The 18,558-nt window shown below is 43.8% G+C and overlaps 1 protein-coding gene across 2 annotated transcripts; it reads right to left on the minus strand.

Moving 5' to 3' along the window:
• Positions 1–1,346: 1,346 nt before the first annotated feature.
• col1a1b (collagen, type I, alpha 1b) lies at positions 1,347–18,303 on the minus strand. 2 transcript variants are annotated; one of them, XM_076092856.1, is made up of 51 exons: positions 18,222–18,303; positions 16,381–16,575; positions 15,786–15,811; positions 15,551–15,595; positions 14,866–14,958; positions 14,383–14,454; positions 14,231–14,275; positions 13,995–14,048; positions 13,683–13,736; positions 13,422–13,475; positions 13,088–13,141; positions 12,936–12,989; positions 12,788–12,832; positions 12,620–12,673; positions 12,463–12,507; positions 12,262–12,315; positions 11,176–11,274; positions 11,036–11,080; positions 10,850–10,948; positions 10,618–10,671; positions 10,412–10,519; positions 10,085–10,138; positions 9,768–9,866; positions 9,593–9,646; positions 9,350–9,448; positions 9,051–9,104; positions 8,875–8,928; positions 8,734–8,787; positions 8,586–8,639; positions 8,441–8,485; positions 8,229–8,327; positions 7,377–7,484; positions 7,151–7,258; positions 6,781–6,834; positions 6,595–6,648; positions 6,386–6,493; positions 6,155–6,208; positions 5,985–6,038; positions 5,727–5,888; positions 5,502–5,609; positions 4,967–5,074; positions 4,793–4,846; positions 4,541–4,648; positions 4,390–4,443; positions 4,146–4,253; positions 3,972–4,025; positions 3,736–3,843; positions 3,362–3,644; positions 3,088–3,278; positions 2,721–2,963; positions 1,347–2,610 (listed from the first exon to the last, which is right to left on the minus strand). In XM_076092856.1, the coding sequence occupies exons 1-51, from the start codon at positions 18,301–18,303 to the stop codon at positions 2,464–2,466; spliced, it is 4,365 nt and encodes a 1,454-aa protein (XP_075948971.1). In that variant the 3' UTR covers positions 1,347–2,463. The 2 variants fall into 2 exon arrangements, with proteins under 2 accessions (XP_075948971.1, XP_075948972.1); XM_076092857.1 differs by lacking the exon at positions 15,786–15,811 and having other exon boundaries at positions 15,551–15,596; positions 16,386–16,575.
• Positions 18,304–18,558: the final 255 nt, after the last annotated feature.

Here is an 18,558-nt window from a genome sequence, read left to right on the forward strand (position 1 = left end):
CTAGGTCGGAATTGTGTCACATAAGAAAACATGAAAAAACGTTGATTTGTGAAAGATGTGTCTTCCAATACTACCATACTATTTAGTATGCCATAAAATGATTTAGTGTGTCCCAATACATATGTACAATGCACTGCGCCAAAAATACCAGGATGTTCTACTGCATCCGGTCGCATTTTGCAGTTTGCGAGCTGGCATGCTGTTCTGGCTATTCTGACCCACAATCCTTTGCGCAACAGATATATGACCAAGAGGGTCAAAATGAAAGGTGCAATGTTATGTGGAAGTAGTATATCCCAATCGAATTCATACTGAATGCAACAGTATGTACTTTGTAAGAGCAGCTGCCGTATAAGTGTTTGATTTGGAGCGCAGCTGTGATTCCGTACTGCACATGTGCAACTCTCAACAGTGATGAGAAGGAAGTGAGATGGCTCACTCGTCAGCTTCTCACACTTTATATGTACTTTACATGTTTTGTCATATATCAGATTTATGTATGCTGGGCCACTCGTATGGGCACCTGACTTGAAGAATTTTATCCTTTAAAGCTGTTTACAGACATTTTTTTTAGTAGTCGTTGAAGGTTGAATGTCTGTAATTTCAGAGAGTAATTTTTTAGGTGTCCATTTTCGTATTTTGCTGTTGGACGGAGGCCAGAGGCTCAAAGTGAAACCTGAAAATGTCAAACCATCAGAGAGAGTGCAGCAGCACTTTTCTGATCCTTCTGATTCAGTGTTGAATTTACATTTTATTTGGCTGTTGTTGCACTCGACTTCCAGAAGGGGTCGCCGGTGTATCTACGTCTGATTTGGGAGGTTTGAGGCGAAACACACGTCTCCTCTCTTGTTGTCAGTTTGGTCTGTTGACAAACTTCATTCTCATGCAGATCCAGTTCCCTATTTTAAAGTGATTGTGGGAAAAAAAAAGTGACATGAAAACTGCATGTTTGATTAATGATTGATTTTTGTTGTCTGCTGCATTTTATACAATTTTAGCTCCGATTTCTAAAGGAACTAATTGGCAGATTTAATATAAAAGTAGCAATTACATGTGTATTGATTAAGAAAAGCCAGGTTGGATTATTGGATATTGGCCTTGTTTTCACTGCTGCTTAATAGAAATGTTCTTAGTGCAATTGTTGTGGAACAGTTGATTCCTGAAGCCTATTTTAACTCTATTTCAATGTGTCATGAATGCCTCCTGCTCTCTCTCTCTATGAACATGTGCAATGCAGCTTAGAAGTAACTCTCCTAACACCTGATTTCAGTTTCACAACAGTTGCAAAAGAGGACAGTGAAAACTCAGCCACTGAGTAGACCACTTCACATGCTTTATTTCAGCACCCAAAAATAATTAAAAACATCTCAATGTATTATACATGTACAAAATAAGTACAGAATCTCTGTTTTAAACCATGAAAGTGGGTCTGCTTCAAATTATTTTTTTAGAAACCCTTCGCGAAAGACATCAACAAACAACATTAACAACAGGGTGGGAGATGTGTGCTGTTTCTTTTTTTTTGTTTTAGTGAAGAGAAGTTTTTCCACAGGGGGCAAACAGACAGAGGGATCAACACTGAACAAATGTGCAGGGAAATGATATTGAACCAGAGTCACTTGCTTTTAACTAGAAAGACATGATTGCATGCATTACATCTGCAGTGATCATCTTTTCAGAACACTTAAGTAGAAAACAATTGCTCTGCATAGACAACAAGACAATGAGTCAATTTAGTAGCACCAAAGGTTCTGCAGGCATTAGTGGCAATAATTACAGTATGACAGTGAGACTTTCACCATCAAACACCAATATCTGGACCTCACTGAAATGGTAATAGCACCTTTGAATGTTTTTGATTTCCCCACAATAGACTTGTGTAAAAAATTCCCTTTTCATTTAAGAAAAGAAAACTGCGGTGACTTCTTGTAATGAGGTAGCCATCTACATATTGCAATGAAGGTGAGCTTCTTTGTTTTGGCTCTTTTTGCTGGTCTTTGTCTGAGCAACGTTCAGGTGTTTTCTTTTTCCTCAAGAATTTAAAACAAGAAGACACTTCACACTTTTTACAATTTATTTAACACCAGAAAAATGGTACACATCACTTGTTGTTTTCAATGTCCTTCCGCAGTGGTAGAAAAATGGCAAAAGTGACCTGTGTTTCATTGCATGTGTGGATCTTTTTTTTCTCAATCTCCAGGGGGAAATTTTACACAAGTATATATATTATTTTCTTGTTGCCAGCGGAAACAAAAGATTATTTTTAAAGTGTCCTTGTGGTTGGTTTTGGTTGACGTAGCAGTCCCAAAAACTTGATTGTAAAAACACAAACATCGTCTTCTGTAGAGTGGTTTTAAGCATGTGGACCAATGGCAGCCGAATGAGTTTTGAATGCATAGAAAAAAGATTTAGAGATGACTGCTAGAAAAAAAACAACAATGTCATGTCCATATTTCTTCCTTTTTACAAGAAGCAAACGGGGCCAACTTCGACGCCAAATTCCTGATCAGGTGCACCAACATCCATAGGAGCAATGTCAATGATGGGCAGGCGGGATGTTTTTGATGTCTTGTAGTCGATGACTGTCTTGCCCCATGTGCCAGTGTGTGACTGCGGAGAGGAACAGAAAGGAGAAAAAGGTCAGAAACCCGCTCAAGAAAGTCGAGCCGTCTTTTGCGTCTCTCGTTTCTCTTTAGAAACTTGTAAAATAATAAACTCACCGTGCAGCCATCCTCGCTGACGCTGTATGTGAAGCGGCTGTTGCCCTCGGCTCTGATCTCGACATCGTTGGATCCCTGGAGGAGCACGGCCTTCTTCAGGTTGCCGCTGGCGGAGTCCATGTAGGCGATGCTGTTCTTGCAGTGGTATGTCATGTTCTGAGAGGCCTGGTTGGACATCAGGCGCATGAAGGTCATCTGGATGTTGACGTCCTCGGTATCAGCTCCATCGGTGCCATACTGGAACTGGTGGAAGGAGGTGAAGGGTGCACAGGCTTTAATGTCACTCAATGGCACAAATTCTATGGTCTAACAGCTCTAAGAAGGATTTTTTTTTTGTGCGGGAGAGTTTTCTTTTTTGACTTCTTACCTGGAATCCACCGGTCATGGACTCGCTGAACCAGACGGGCTTCTTCTCTCTGATGTTCTTGCTGAGGTACCAGTTCTTCATGGGGATGCTGGACTCGCTGGGGTAGACGCAAGTCTCGCCAGTCTCCATGTTGCAGTGGACCTTGATGGAATCCAGAATGGAGCCCTGGTTGGGGTCAACCCAGTACAGGTCTGTAACAGAGGAACATAAAACAGTTTAAATCTCATCCTCATCTTTATCTAAAAGCTGCATGGGGGCTCTGATCTGCACTCACCGCTCTTCAACTCAGGGTGGGCCATCTTCAGGTCACGGCACATGCGGACTGGGCTCTTCTGGGTACCGTCGGGGCTGCGGATCTTCTCGACTCTCTGAGTCAGGGTCTTGAGGGTGGTGTCGACCTCCATGTCGCGATCGCGCATCATGTTGGGATCGTCGGCGCGATAGTGGCCGCCACGGAAGGGATCGGGTGCCTTCTCCTGAATGGGCTGGCTGACGAAGTCGAATCCACCGCCGGGAGGTCCAGGGGGTCCAGCAGGTCCGGGAGATCCGGGAGGTCCCTGTTTGGTGACACCAGAGGTTTAGAAACTGCAGACACACAGAAAGTGTCTGAATGTAACTGCTTAAAACAAAGATCGTAGTGCAACTTACAGAAGGTCCCATCTCTCCATTGCGACCACGAGGTCCAGGGGGTCCGATGGGTCCAGGCAGACCGTTCATGCCATCCTTACCAGGGGAACCATTAGATCCAGAAGGTCCCTATGGAGCAAAAAGCCACATGATCGCTTAATGAGTGAAAGACAGACTCTCTAAGTGGTCTCGAAGACCAGATTGGAAGTGAATTCATTTTTTGTATAAATAACTACTTATAAAACAGATGTACTTACTCTGGGTCCAGCAGGTCCAGAGGCGCCAGCAGGTCCTCTCTCTCCAGAGCCTCCCTAGAGGCAGAAGAAGATATGAATATCAAATATTATGCATTTAAGAGAGAATATTTACATTGTAAAGTGTGAGAAGTTGAGATTGTTTGCTTCTCTACCACTTTAAGCACAGTTACTTACAGCGGTGCCGGACAGACCCTGCATGCCAGTGAATCCTCTGTGTCCCTTGTGTCCTCTGTCTCCAGCCTCACCAGCCTCTCCTCTGTCTCCCTTTGCACCAGCAGGGCCCTGAACGACAACAACAGGAGGTCAACAAGCCAATCTTAGGTTCATACGATCATGATTCAACACAAGACTGGAGCAATATCTCAAATAGTGTGCTTATTTATGTTGTTGATGCATATTATGTGATGATGAAACGTACAGCGGGACCACGGACACCAGCAGGGCCAGCGGGACCGAGAGATCCAGCGGCACCCTAAAGAAAAGAGAGGGTGAAAATAAATCAGATCAAATGAAAAGTTATCTGCACTTTTGTTACATATATATCCAGATAAGCAGGAAGAGGTTCTTACAGACTCTCCACGGTCACCAGTCTTGCCAGAGGGGCCGGCAGTTCCGGGGGCTCCAGGAGCACCAGGGGGTCCAGGGGATCCAGCATTTCCACCCTCTCCACGGTTTCCCTATAGGGGACAAATCTCCAGTGAGACAATGCTGGGCAGCTAAAAGCTAGTTTCTATTGGGAAGTGATGCTGTACTGAAGATAATATGGCCGAGCAAAACGCAGCAGAAGGTTGAGAATGCTGGATCCAGAGGTGGAGGGTTACCTTGGGGCCAGTGGCTCCATCGCGACCAGGGGAACCATCGTGACCGGTAGATCCCTGTGGAAGAGCAGCGAGGATGGTCAATCATCAGAACAGCTCTAATACAGGCCCCGTGAACCACTGAATGCATTAAAATGTGTGAGACCCTGCTGTCCAAGTACTCTACAGGTCTCGTACCTCACGACCAGCCTCTCCGGAAGCACCGGACAGTCCAGGGGGTCCAGCAGGTCCGGGGGGTCCACGTCCTCCAAGAAGTCCAGAGGGTCCCTGCTTTCCAGGCTCACCCTGAAGAGAAACAAGAGAGGTCAGTTCTGAGGAGAGCTTCAGAAATAATATGTAGCAGAGGTTTTCAAAGTGGGAGGCGGGTCTCCCCATGGGGGCTCCAAACATTTTCAGGAGAAGCTCAGCAAAGGGAAGTGAAAAGTATTACATCGGTTATTAAAAGAAGATGTCATAACTTAAATGTGTGTGATTTGGTGTCAGAGATAGTTTTGAGATACAGCAGTTTTGGGGAATGTTACTGCTAAGTACAACCAAAGTAGGGTCATTTTCTTCTATACAATCAGACTTATTTTTGTAACCAGAAGAGTCGCCCCCTGATGGCCAGTAGAAAGAATGCAAGTTTCTGTTTTTGTACTTGATATAGTCTGAAGTTATGTCAATATCATGCCATTTTGGCTCAGTTGTCAATGGGATCATGGTGGATACTCACAGATTGTCCAGGCAGACCAGAGAAACCACGCTCTCCACGCTGTCCAGGGAGACCGACAATACCACGAGTTCCAGAAATACCTTGGGGTCCGGGGATACCAGAGGTACCCTGCACAGAACGACACAGCACTGAATCAGCAGGCGCATAATACAAAACAAATCACTGTAGGACATTTTATGCTTCGAACTACCTTGACAGAACATCTATTGCAGAATTATAACTCACAGGGGCTCCGTCAGAGCCAGGAGATCCCTTCTCTCCGGCGAGTCCTGAAGATCCAGCACCACCAACCTCACCAGGGCGACCAGCGGGACCACTCTCACCGCGGTTTCCTCTTGCTCCATCTTTGCCGACGGGTCCACTGGGTCCAGGGGGTCCGCCAGCTCCCTGGAGACACGCAGAGGATTCAGGTCAGTAAATGGTGATGTACAAACAGACTGTGTTGGTTATTACTGCTGGTTATGTGGACTAGGTGAAACTTACAGAGGGGCCAGGTGGTCCAACTCTGCCGGCAGATCCAGGGAAACCAGTAGCACCCTACACACGCAAAGAGACAACAGAGATGGCAGCTTGAAACAGCATCACTGGTTCCACCATCATCATTACTATGGCATCTAATTGTACAAAATCCTACATGTTGATGGAATACTCACAGGGGGTCCAGCACCACCACGAGTACCTTTAGGTCCAGATGGGCCAGAAGGTCCCTGTTGACAAAAAACAATAAGGAAATCATTTTACAACATGGGAACAAACATAACCATATGAAAATAATTCATAAAATGCATCTATAATGAAATAAAACTCTTGAACTCTTGAAGTAAAAGTAAAGAAGTTTCCATGATTTCATTTATATAATGCATTTATGTGGCATGTGGGCTTACCTGAGGACCAGAGCCTCCAACGGGTCCGCCGGGTCCAGAAGCACCAGCCTCTCCCTTGGGTCCAGAGTCACCAGACTCTCCCTTGGCACCAGGCTGACCATCAGCACCCTGAGGTTGGAGGGCAAGGGAAGAAACAGTTCAACACAACTTGCTTTCTTGTGTCCAGCTTTAAAGATATCAGATTAAAATGTAACGTGTGAGATTCTTACAGGAGGTCCAGCGAATCCAGCAGGTCCAGAAGGTCCGGTCTCTCCACGCTCGCCCTGTTAAAGTAATGAAGACATTTCAGTCATGATTACGTCTACATTTACAACACCTGTCATCATATTCTGCATATCTTATACTGAAGATATAAATCCAGTTTGTTTTCCTAGTCCTTGATCAGGTGTACTTACAGAGGAACCACGAGGACCAGTAGGTCCAGAAACTCCACCGGCACCACCCTCACCCTAAAACCAGAGATGGAGAAGACGAACAGGTCAGCAGTCACCTAAACACTTATATCAGGAGTCTTACCACAGAAACAGAAAAATCGAATTGAATTAGAAAATATCGACAGCATAATATGTTTTCTATGACAGACGCATGCCTTGTTGTCCCGCTATCATAATATTTAGGATAATTCTGTGAAGTGGAGGGACATTTCTGAAAAATCGGACTCCATTTTATGTATATAAACATATGCGAACAAATATGCTGAAAAACAATCCAGCAAAGATCATGAACCTGGATAACTGATATGTGTAGGTTAAAACCTGGTCTCACCTTCTCGCCCTGACTACCAGGGGGTCCAGGGACTCCGATAGCACCATTCATACCACGCCCGCCATCTTTGCCGCCGGCACCATCACCTCCCTTCGCTCCACCATCACCCTGAAGAGAGAATTGAGAGAATGTTACTCATTTTTATGTGGCTGATTCTTTACCTGCTTACATTTTATTAATCAATTCTGACTAATTACGAGACACACAGGACAGGTGTGATACTTACTCTCTCTCCCTTGGCTCCGGACAGACCGCCAGATCCTCGCTCACCGGGCATTCCCTGCATACCGGGGGCTCCCTGACCACCGGGGGCACCACCAGCACCAGGCTCTCCCTGCACACACACACACACACAGAAATATACACATTATCATCTATTGATCATATTCAATCAGCTGCAGGTGAACCCTCCACTGAACTGTGAAATACACAGTGGACAACAATGTTAGGTGATTGTGCACATAGTTTCATGTTGTTGTTTTCAGTGAAGCCATAAAAACTAAAGGATGATTTGGAAAGCAACATATTAATGAGGTCTGGGATGATCACACTCATCTCAATTATATATGTGTATGAATATAGATATGAGAAGTGTTTGATATCCTGAAGCCGTCATACACCGGACCACATGTTATGACATCATTGATCAGGTGACGCTTTCCAGTACATGCGAATGACTCATTCGAGAAAATATTATACAATAACTAAAGTACTGGCGGTCCGCTGTAAGGGCTTCAAATATATTTCCTCATTAAATATTAAAATAAGGAGGTGGTACAGTAGATATTAATATTTGACAAAAGGTTTAGATTTTGCTGACCTTTGCTCCCTGGATGTGTTATGTAGGTGTTATAATGCTGGATAACTTCATCTATTGTGTATTATTTCTGACATATTAGGTGTTTTTCAAGAAAAGTGGGTCTTTTTTTAAATGACTTGCCTGTTATATATTGGTATTTTTACACTTGTTGATAATTAACATTGTTACTGACATTACATTTGATTATTTTTCATTTCAAGAACTGTTTGAGAACTTCTTAAACTTTAAGAGTTTTGTTTTACTTTTTTTTTAACCTACCTTGGCTCCATCGTTACCAGCAGGTCCGGGACTACCACGGCCTCCAGTTGGGCCAGCAATGCCGTTGGCACCGCGCTCACCGGGGAAACCTCTGTCTCCCTAATGCAGAGAAGGGACACATGGGTCATGACCAACATAGCTAAAGACCAGAGGAACAGTGTTTACCGTGGATGAGGACAATGATGTGTTTCCGAAATGTAGGATGAACTCACTCTTGTTCCAGATGGGCCAGAGGGTCCAGGCTCACCAGCATTGCCCTGAACAGAAGAGGGAGAGAAGGAGAAATTGAATTAAGGAATCTCCCACGAGAATCTTCCACTAAATGAAATACACAGTGCACGGCAGTGTGACTCTCACCTGATCACCAGGCTTGCCAGTCTCACCAGTAGCACCTTGGGGTCCAGGAAGACCCTGCACAAAGAGGAGAGGTAGATTTTTAGGGTTAGCAAGTGGCACGGCTCAGAGCTACGTCAACTAAACAGAAGACAGCACTCTCAAAACCTACCTGGAATCCGCCAGATCCAGCGGATCCCTGCTCTCCCTTCTCTCCAGCAGGTCCCTGAACAAGAAAGAAGCGAACCCAACGATGAGAAACCGTATGACACGTTCATGTTTTAGCTTAAGTTCAGTTAAACGAGATACATACAGCAATACCGGAAGGTCCAGGAGCACCAACATCACCATCTTTGCCAGGAGCGCCCTGTGGACAAAAACATTACCAAAACCAATTATCAACTGTTTTTGTGCTATTTTTGGCACTTTCATTTTGATAGAAAATATTGTTTACACTGTAGGAGTTTCATTTGTATAGTTAGTACTTACAACAGCACCACCAGCACCAGAGGGACCTCTCTCACCGGGCTTACCAGAATCACCCTGTTAAAAAGAACAAAGTTCACACTTACATCTGCCGTATAAGGGATTTTACATCAGTGTTTCCTCTTAGACTTGAACACAAAAATAGATATTACTTAACTCTTGCTCATCTCATATTCTCAAACTGCATAGTATCTATATGATTGTTGTATAATCAATTAACAAACTAGCAAGGACGGATCCTCTCAAATGCACCTTCTGAGAAAGATTGTTTCCAGACAAAATGAGTGTGGCCCTGAACTCACGTTAACTCCCTTGGGTCCGGGGAATCCCATAACTCCAGGCTGTCCTCTGGCTCCACTTGAGCCAGCAGGTCCAGAGCGTCCATCTTGTCCAGTGGCACCCTAAAGATCACCAGAAGACAGGAGAATACTGAAAAAAGAGACTCTCATATCATGATTAAATGGATTGTTTACAAGCTGCATTTCTTTTGCGTTGCATGGAGTACATGTTCAGCTCTTTGAAACTATTTGTGAGTCGGTACTTACAGCAGGTCCGCTCTTTCCATCAGCGCCGGAGCTTCCGGGGCTACCAGTCATTCCCTGTCGAGAGAAAGGCCATTCAGTGAGTATGACGACGAACAACGTTCATATATTGAGTGTATTCCACATTGCTATAAGATTAAAGAGAGCTTAACAGAAAGAAATATGTGGCAGATCTCACCTTGGATCCAGGTGCGCCAGGAGCACCGGAGCTTCCAGACTCACCGGTGGATCCCTGAGCTCCCGCTGGACCATTAGCACCACGCTCACCAGGGGCTCCCTGTCAGACAAGTGGGGACGAGAGTCAGGGGAAGTCCGCACAAGTGGTTCAAGTTCATGACCCAATTTACATTCAGTTAACAGGAAGGATTCATTTACTTCAATCTCTGCTCATGTCTGTTATGGTTTTCTGATGTGAGGTGTGAACACGTTAAGCCAGAACCAGGTTTGACAAACGTACTCCTGACCTGGTTGTGGACTCATTGGTAAGATGCTCACCTTGCCACCAGCTGCTCCATCAGATCCAGGGAAACCACGAGCACCAGGGCCACCCTGAAGGAGCAGAGACGTCAACCAGGTTAGTAACTGTGGTGTAAATGCTCAAACTTCATGCTGTGAATCCCCCTGGGAATTTAGCGTACTGTAAATACTGTAAAGGCTTTTCAAAGAACACTGATTAACATGATTAGCATGATTTTAAGACGGTGGGAGATGGATATGTAACATCACGGCTGTTCCCAGTGGTAACGCGATAAAAGTGCGCTGTTCTTCTCGATGCACCTATAGTATCCAACAGAGGTTCATGTGAAAGAAGAAGTAACATACGCGCTCTCCAGAGGGTCCACGGGCTCCAACACCACCGGGCTCTCCACGTCCTCCTCTCTTGCCCTCCTCACCAGAGGGGCCAGGAAGTCCCTGAACTCCAGCGGGGCCCTGGAAAAAAAGGAAAGCAAGGTCATTAATAAACACTTATTCCAACAACAACTAAAACACACAGAATGTTTTAAAAATTAATGAATTGTGAAACTTACATTTTCTCCCTTGCCACCAGGCTCTCCCTTAGAACCAGAGAGTCCATGATCACCCTGTTGGCAGAACACACACACACACACACACATTTAATGTTGGCTGTTAGGTCTCTGTAACATTTAAGAAGAATAGATAAATCACAATGACAATATATCGCAATATATTGAATCGTGAGCATTGTATCATGATACGTATCGGGTCGCCTGATTCTCGCCAATGCTCAGCCCTACTCACGTTGTTACCCTTGGGACCAGGAGCACCAACAGCTCCCTGAGCTCCAGCAGGACCACGAGAGCCGGGGAAACCAGGAGCACCAGCAATACCAGAGTTACCCTACGGGGTTAGAGAGTCGGGGTGTCAGGAACACTTCATGTGCAGGATTCCAGCGGCGTCAACGTGATCAGTGAGTATGATACTTACAGGGGAACCCTTAGCACCAGAGGAGCCATCAGATCCGGGGGCACCCTGTTGAGAGACGAAGTGAATTGCATTTAGCATTTTTTTATTTATCCTTGCCATGTGAAAAAGATTTGACATTGTTGAGTCCAGTTTCTACTCACAGCAGCTCCAGCGGCTCCAGAGGGTCCTGGGTTACCAGCCTCACCACGAGCTCCCTGGGCTCCCTCGCTTCCACGGCCTCCTGCGACACCGGTCTCTCCCTGTGAAGGGAAAGCAACGTCTCAACTTGAATATTGTAAGTATCTAAATCAATCAATTATAAATCATAAGCAAATAATCCGTCTTGGCACGTCAACACCAAACTAGATTAAATATACAATTAAATGACATTGTAAAGACACGTTAATGGTCTGTAATACTGTGGTATGTTGTCCTCGTCTATTGATACTAGTGGGAAATAATTTTAGAGTCTTATCTCTTCAAAATAATACAGCTTGCACTTTGATTTCGAAGTACTAATAAAGAGAGTAAATAGCCACCACACTAATCTTAAATTGGCTCATTGCATATATGCATAGCCCAGTTTCTGAAAATAACCATGCGTGGGGAGAGAGTTACAGGCTGTGACAGAGAGGAGGGATGCAGCAGCAGGAAGGAGCTATTAGAGGTCTGATGATGCCATCTGGTGGCTACAGCGTTCACCTGGGAGACGCAACATTAGGCCAAATATTTACTTTTTCGGTTTTACACCATGCTGACTTCATGGCTGACGGTGTAAAGTGGAGAGAATTGATCTGTTACATGTGGATTTAGCAACATCGACAACCAACAACAAGGGACGAGGGCTTAATCTTTATAGACTGTTAATGTCCCCAGTTTTTCTACTAATGAACAACACCAGGGAGATACTGAGACAGCGAGTCAGGTGTATAACAAAGGAGGTGAGGCGCTGAGACGTTAAAACAGTGTCCCTGTGTGAAGGACCAAGTAGTAGCTGCAATTTTAAAGGGTTTAACAATGTTTGTGGTCAAATAATAATAACTTTAATAATAGGTAACTTTAAAGGTGCTTTATTCATATAGCACCTTTAAATAAAACAATAAAACAACAGGATGCCCAACAAAAGCAAGACAAACTAAGGTAAAAATGTAAACACTGATAAAAACAATAGATGAGACAATAAAACCAATCGATACAATAAGAACAAACTAATGTGTTGGATATTAAAAATGTATTGGGAGACTTACTTTAGCACCAGCACCACCGGGGAATCCAGGGGGACCGGAAGGTCCAGTAGGTCCCTGAAAAATAATCATGATGTTAGCAGACATCCACAAAGACATCTGTAAATGTGATGGAATGCTAATTACAGAGCATCAAAGCCTTTTAGTGGAGCTTTAGGCAAAGATGTCACCACACAATTTTACATTTCCAAAAATAATACTTACAGGGGGTCCAGCAGCGCCAGTGTTGCCATCATTACCACGGGCACCCTGCGGAGGAGGAGGAGATTAGTTAAAGTGATTTGCAAGAATCATATTTGTATCAAAGTATGGACTAAAATCACATAATGTTTTATAGCATGAGAGGAATAGCAGCGCTTACAGAAGAGCCGGAAGGTCCAGGGCGGCCTCTCTCACCAGGAAGACCACGAGCACCCTAAAAAAAGACCCCAAAAAACAGGACAATATTAGCTTGACATTATTATTACTCAGTGTGACCTTCGAGGGATGTACGTGTCAATAAACTGATTGAGATGAGACAAAAACGTACCATGGCGCCGGGGATACCGTTCTCACCAGATCCACCAGACTCTCCCTGTGGACAAATACAGGAGGGATTTGGTTCAGAGTGAAATTTTGGTTCAATTTATGTTGAAATTCCTGCTTTGTTTCGACAACAGCGCATCCTGCTGTCCTACCTTGGGTCCAGCGGGTCCAGCGTCTCCCTTAGCTCCATCCAGACCGCTGAATCCCTGTGCACAAAATCAATCAGGGTCGGTCACCTCTCATTACAACGTCACAGTTAAAAATGGTGATATTTTTTTTTTAATCAATGCTCATCCAAACTCACTCTGTGTCCCTTGATGCCGGGCAGACCGGGTGTTCCTGGGAATCCACGAGCTCCCTGCAGGAGGAAATCAAGAGACGAGTTAATAACTACGCTTCAGAAGCAACAGGCAAATGTCTCACGCATGATAACGTCCTGTAATAAACATAAGGGTCTTTCTGCAACTAGAGAGTTTGAAAATCATTTGAAATGACTCTAAAAATGTGCTGATTGTTTGAAAAACTAAGAGAAACCATCAGATTGTTTTGCTGACCAACAGGTTTCACATAAATGCCAATTTAGGATTCATTTCCAGCCGACTATCTCCTGACCTTTGTCCTCAATGGGCATCACTCACCTGAGGGCCAGCGGCTCCACGCTCACCGGGGCGACCAGCTTTGCCGGGCTCACCCTGTTGAAGACACACAGAGAGGAGGTTAGAAGACTACGTATGTATCCTTCAGGCAAGTCATGAATAACAAAGTAAGATTTGTGACATATTCAGAACAACATGGACAACGGTATCGTGCTGGAAGGACCAATTGAATGTCTTTCCTTTGGTTATAAATGAATAGAAATGACAACAAGCAGGGATGAAAACAATCAATAAATCACTTACATCATCTCCGTTCTTTCCAAGGGGACCAGCGGAACCACGAGGACCCATAGGACCCTAAAAAACAACAACAAAAAACGGATTTGAAGTAAATGTGTGAATATTCGCTGTCATTAAGGGTAAAGAAGAGAGGGTATTTAAAACTGGCAAAAGTGGTGTGATTACAACAGGAAGTAGAGCACAGGAAGTAACATGTTATCAATAACAAATACATAAAAAGTATCGTATTTAAAATGGAATCACACAGATTTCAGGGTTTCCTCTCAAATAAAGAGAAACTTTTATTTAGCAGAAATAAAAAATGCGTATACTCACAGAGGCTCCGGGCTCACCGGGCTCTCCAGGGGGGCCGTTGAAACCCTGAGGACCCTGATGGACAACAACAACAACAGATATTCATGTTTAATGTTTATGCATTCATCGCAGATGCAGTGTCACATATCTGAGCAAAGAAAAACTGGGTGTTGGTGGGGAGCTCGGCTAATGGCCAAATCTTTTGTTGAAATGTTGAGGAAAGTTTATAGTGAAAATGAGAATGAGGGAATACTTACAGAGGAGCCAGCTTGTCCAGGAGCACCACGAGAACCCATGGGACCCTATTGATGAAGATGAGACAAAGATCCATTAGACTCTCTTTATTATTTAGTCTAAACAGGAACTTTAGCAATAGAGATAGACTGAGAAAGAGCAAAAGGCTTCGTACCATTGGGCCAGGTTGAGGTTGTCCGCCGCCGGATTTGGAGTGGTCAACGTAGCTCATCTGAGGAGAGAAGTTCTGTAACGGGAGAAGATAAAGAGTGAGATTAGTCACTGAGCTTTGGGAGGTTTCATCTCGGCAGAGGAGCAATATATTTGATTCTGTTGCACAGATATTGAGGTAAAATGTTGTAACGGCTTTGTGTGTCACTGACTGAATAAACTGGTGAGATCGAAACGAGATATTCTGCGGTTTCCCCAGACCTGAAACCTGAGGATCCGGGAGCTGTCTGCACTCCCAGTGCTGAAATAAAGATTCCTAGCTGCTTCTGTCTATCACAAAGCCTCTCCTGCTGATCTCTCTTGTGCAAAATTAAGAATCTGAATGAGAGAGATGTTTTGTATTTTTTAAAGGGCTATCTCACGGAGTCGAGTCATCTGTAAAACGCAATTCGAGACTTCCTGGATGTCGGGACATGGAGATACTTACTCCGCCAAGGCCAGGTGGGCCAGGGGGGCCGGGAGGGCCGGGGAACCCAGGCTGTCCATCCATGCCATCGTTGCCAGGAGGACCAGCTGGACCCTGTCAAAAGGTAAGGCAGACACAGTCGGTTAGCAATCTTCTTTATGCAAACCTGATTATAGCTCATAACCCAACCAAAGTAGACTAGTCTTTTCTATGAAATGATTATTTATATTAACAAATTACACTGTTACACTGCACATATCTGTAAGTTCCACTTGCTGTACTTGTGTATGCTGCTTTTGAATCCCTCACGTTTGCAAAAAGGTTGAAAATGTGTTCGATTACAAGTTGTGTTTTCCACAATTATCATGTTAATGTTGTTTAATACTAATCCATCAATTTATAAATCAATTCCCGTTATTTGAACTTTCAACTTTTGATGACCTGTTGACCTCGTGACCTAATTATTAAAGGTCATTAAGAACAATTACGTCACAGCAGCCTGAACAGCATTTAGATTAGTTTGTATAGACTCAATCAGCTCAGCAAAGATGTAACACCACTGTGTTCATTTTCACATTTTAAATCATGATTGTTGAAAAGTACAGCGAAGAATAAGTCAATAAGAATTGAATATGTCAGTCTAACTTTTCTCTGACAGAGAATTGTCATACTCAAGAAAATCAATAAAGGCAAAGAGTGAACCTACCTTGTCTCCCTTGGGGCCAGTTTCTCCAGTTTCTCCATTTGTTGGCTATGGACAGACAGAAAAATGGTGATAAGCTACACTGCAATGTTTCATCCAGACTTTAAAACGTGCACCATCTAGAATATAAGCAGGTGTAATGACTAACCAGGCCATGCCAGCATCTCCAAAGAGAGACACGTACTATAATCACACATATTTACAAAAAAATATATATATATATTAAAGAGCTAAGTACCTCAAACTCGCCTGGAACCTGGGGTCCTACAGAAGCAATGGAGAAAAAGAAAATGTCAACACCTCTTGAACATTTATGAGAGACACATTCATAACTTTGGACATTTACAAAATAATGTAAATGTTTGAGTGGCAGGTCCAGGCAGGGAGTCGGGGCTGATTACAGCGTGATTACATCATGTTATAGAATTACTGACCAACATGCATATTTATTGGATTCTTAATGTTTCTGTAGTGGAAAAGGAGTAAAATAAAATGATGTAAATGTTGTTTTGGGAGAAGTGACGTTTGTTGCACCCTTCAGGGTCGCCGCAGGTGAGGTCGGCATGTTGGGAAATGTAATATGCACTGCCAGACTTCCCCAAAGAGCAGGTTAAATCCACCGTTAAAAGAATGCATATTGAAAATGACAAACAAAAGGTAAATCCAAAGTGATTCTTTTCTGAAAATCCTCAGGAGAGCAGGCAGGCTTAGGGCCTTGAGTCCATTGGTGGCCAGAGAGACACGGGTGGTCAGAGGTGAGGTGGGGGGCACTAGGTGGCGCCATAAAGCTAATTAAACCACAGAATTGGTGAGGGAGGATCAAGGTGAAGTACCATCGGAGTCGGGGCAGATTGGGCAGCACTCTCCGTCTGGGATGATGGGATCGGCGCAGTCGGATGTGTCCTCACAGATCACCTCGTCGCACATGACGGTTCCACTGTCGCAGATGCAGATCTGGCAGGGCTCTGGTTTCCATACATCCTTGTCGTTGTACAACTGTCCTTCCAATGTGCAGCTGCCGAATGTGCCTGAGAGGATAAAAAAACACAGTGAGTTTTGGTATCAACTAAGAAGAAATATTAAAAAAACAGAGCAAACATCCTGACATTATCTCTTGCAAATTAGGTTTGGCATCGGTAAACTGAATTATGTACAATGTGTGGTAAGATTTAATTGAGCCTTGGCTGCACTTGCACGTGTGGGCATCATATGGGAACCAGAAGTGGCCAATAGGCTTAGATCAGACACCAGACTCTGTCTACAAAGCAACATGATATTCAGCAAACATAGTTATTTATAAATTTCCCCATGTAGACCTGTTTGTTCTTTCAATTGTGAGACTAAAGTAATCAGCTCTGGCCTCTGGCTTCTGGCACATCGCCTTTTTGGGTGTGTTTTTCCTTACAGGGACTTTGCAAAAGTTTTTTTTTATATCCGTTCTTCAACGTGTCATTTTAGCTATATCATGGCTTCAAGATGCGGAATAAGTCATAGAAACACCCTTTTAATTAGTTTTTTAAAATCTTTAAAAGATCTGGTGTTTAGTCACTGATTATCTACAGGAATATATTGTTTTTAATTAAGTATAACACCAGTGTCCATTAACCGGAGTATACATTATTTGGGCCTGGTAAATGTTAGAATACAGGCCGTATCATGCAACAGAACAAATGTAGCAAAAGTCACTGTACAACATTTCTGATCAGACGTAATTCAAGACTTTCTCCTCAAAAACTCTGAGTGGAAAGTTGCACTGGGCCTAATCACATTTCAAGCTGGTGGATGTGTGGTTGGGCCTCTGGAGGATGGATGCACAGTTCCAGTGTTTGCCACTGAGCGGCGCTGTTAACCTCCAAAACGAGATCTTCCGCACCCTTCTCTGCCTGGTGATAAATTGATGTCTAGACTTTTTTTTCGTGTCGACGTCAGACTTAGGCGATTTTTCCATTGTCTCATTTTTCACCTAACCAAACCAAGTTCTACACAAACTGGGCAATTATGTTGTTTAATTCAGTGTGACATTCGTATGAAGCTTTTTTGCACAAGTGTAACCTTAAAACAGCTATAAGGTCTCCACTTAATCAGGTTTGGTACCCCACAAACTTTGCTCACTTTTTTATGCGTTGATGTTAAAACTACTGAGATAAAATCCAAGTGCTCTAGAGTCTACAGACATTGGCACATCTTTGTCACCTGGGATTCGATTTTGCTAAAACTGGCGAAAACTACTCTACGAACTAAATGCAATTAAGACTTCCTTAAATTGATTTTGCCATTTTCTAATTTGATTTATGCTTGTGCTTTGCCTCAACTCTCTTTGAACTCAATGTCCTGTCACTGCGCATCAGAGAAAGTGCAGCTGCTCCCCTCAAGGTTTGCGCTCCAGCGCGCAGAACGCACAGTGAGCATGTATCTGCACGTCAGTGAGAGCAGCAAACAATAGAGAAAAGTTTATATAAACTCCTATTCGAGTCCAGTTCACCCCCCACAAATAAATCATCAAAACGCCTCACTGTGCAACAACTTTCACAACCTAAAGCACACAGGAGTCATGTATCCCGCAGAGAACGTTAAGTTCCAGCAAACGGCTCAGCATCCTTTGCGGGCTCTCCAACATCCCGAGGGTGCCACAGTCCCAAAACAACTCAAAGCAATGTTTGAAAGAGATACTTACTGTCATCCTCGCCTTGACCTCTCGCCAAAAGCACTGTTGCGCTGAGCAACAGCGCTAACCGAATATCCACAAAGCTGAACATGTCTAAATATTAGACATGTAGATTCTTTGAGACAAAGGGGGAATCCTTTTTTTCTCCTCAGACACCACTCATAGAACGTAGGGTCCGGTGTGTGTAATTCCAAATCCAGACCCTAGCAGAAACTCCCTACTGCCTAAACAAATGAGTTAGCTTGGCTTTTATATGCCAAAACGTTTTGGGGGAGGTCTCCTGCGCACAGATAACTTGTACATGTTCAAGTCACAGAGTCCCTCCTTCATCAGAGAGAGGGGCCGT

This window comes from Anarhichas minor, unplaced genomic scaffold, assembly GCF_050575085.1.
Source record: "Anarhichas minor isolate MPS153535 unplaced genomic scaffold, ASM5057508v1 ptg000017l, whole genome shotgun sequence".
Classification (NCBI taxonomy): domain Eukaryota; kingdom Metazoa; phylum Chordata; class Actinopteri; order Perciformes; family Anarhichadidae; genus Anarhichas; species Anarhichas minor.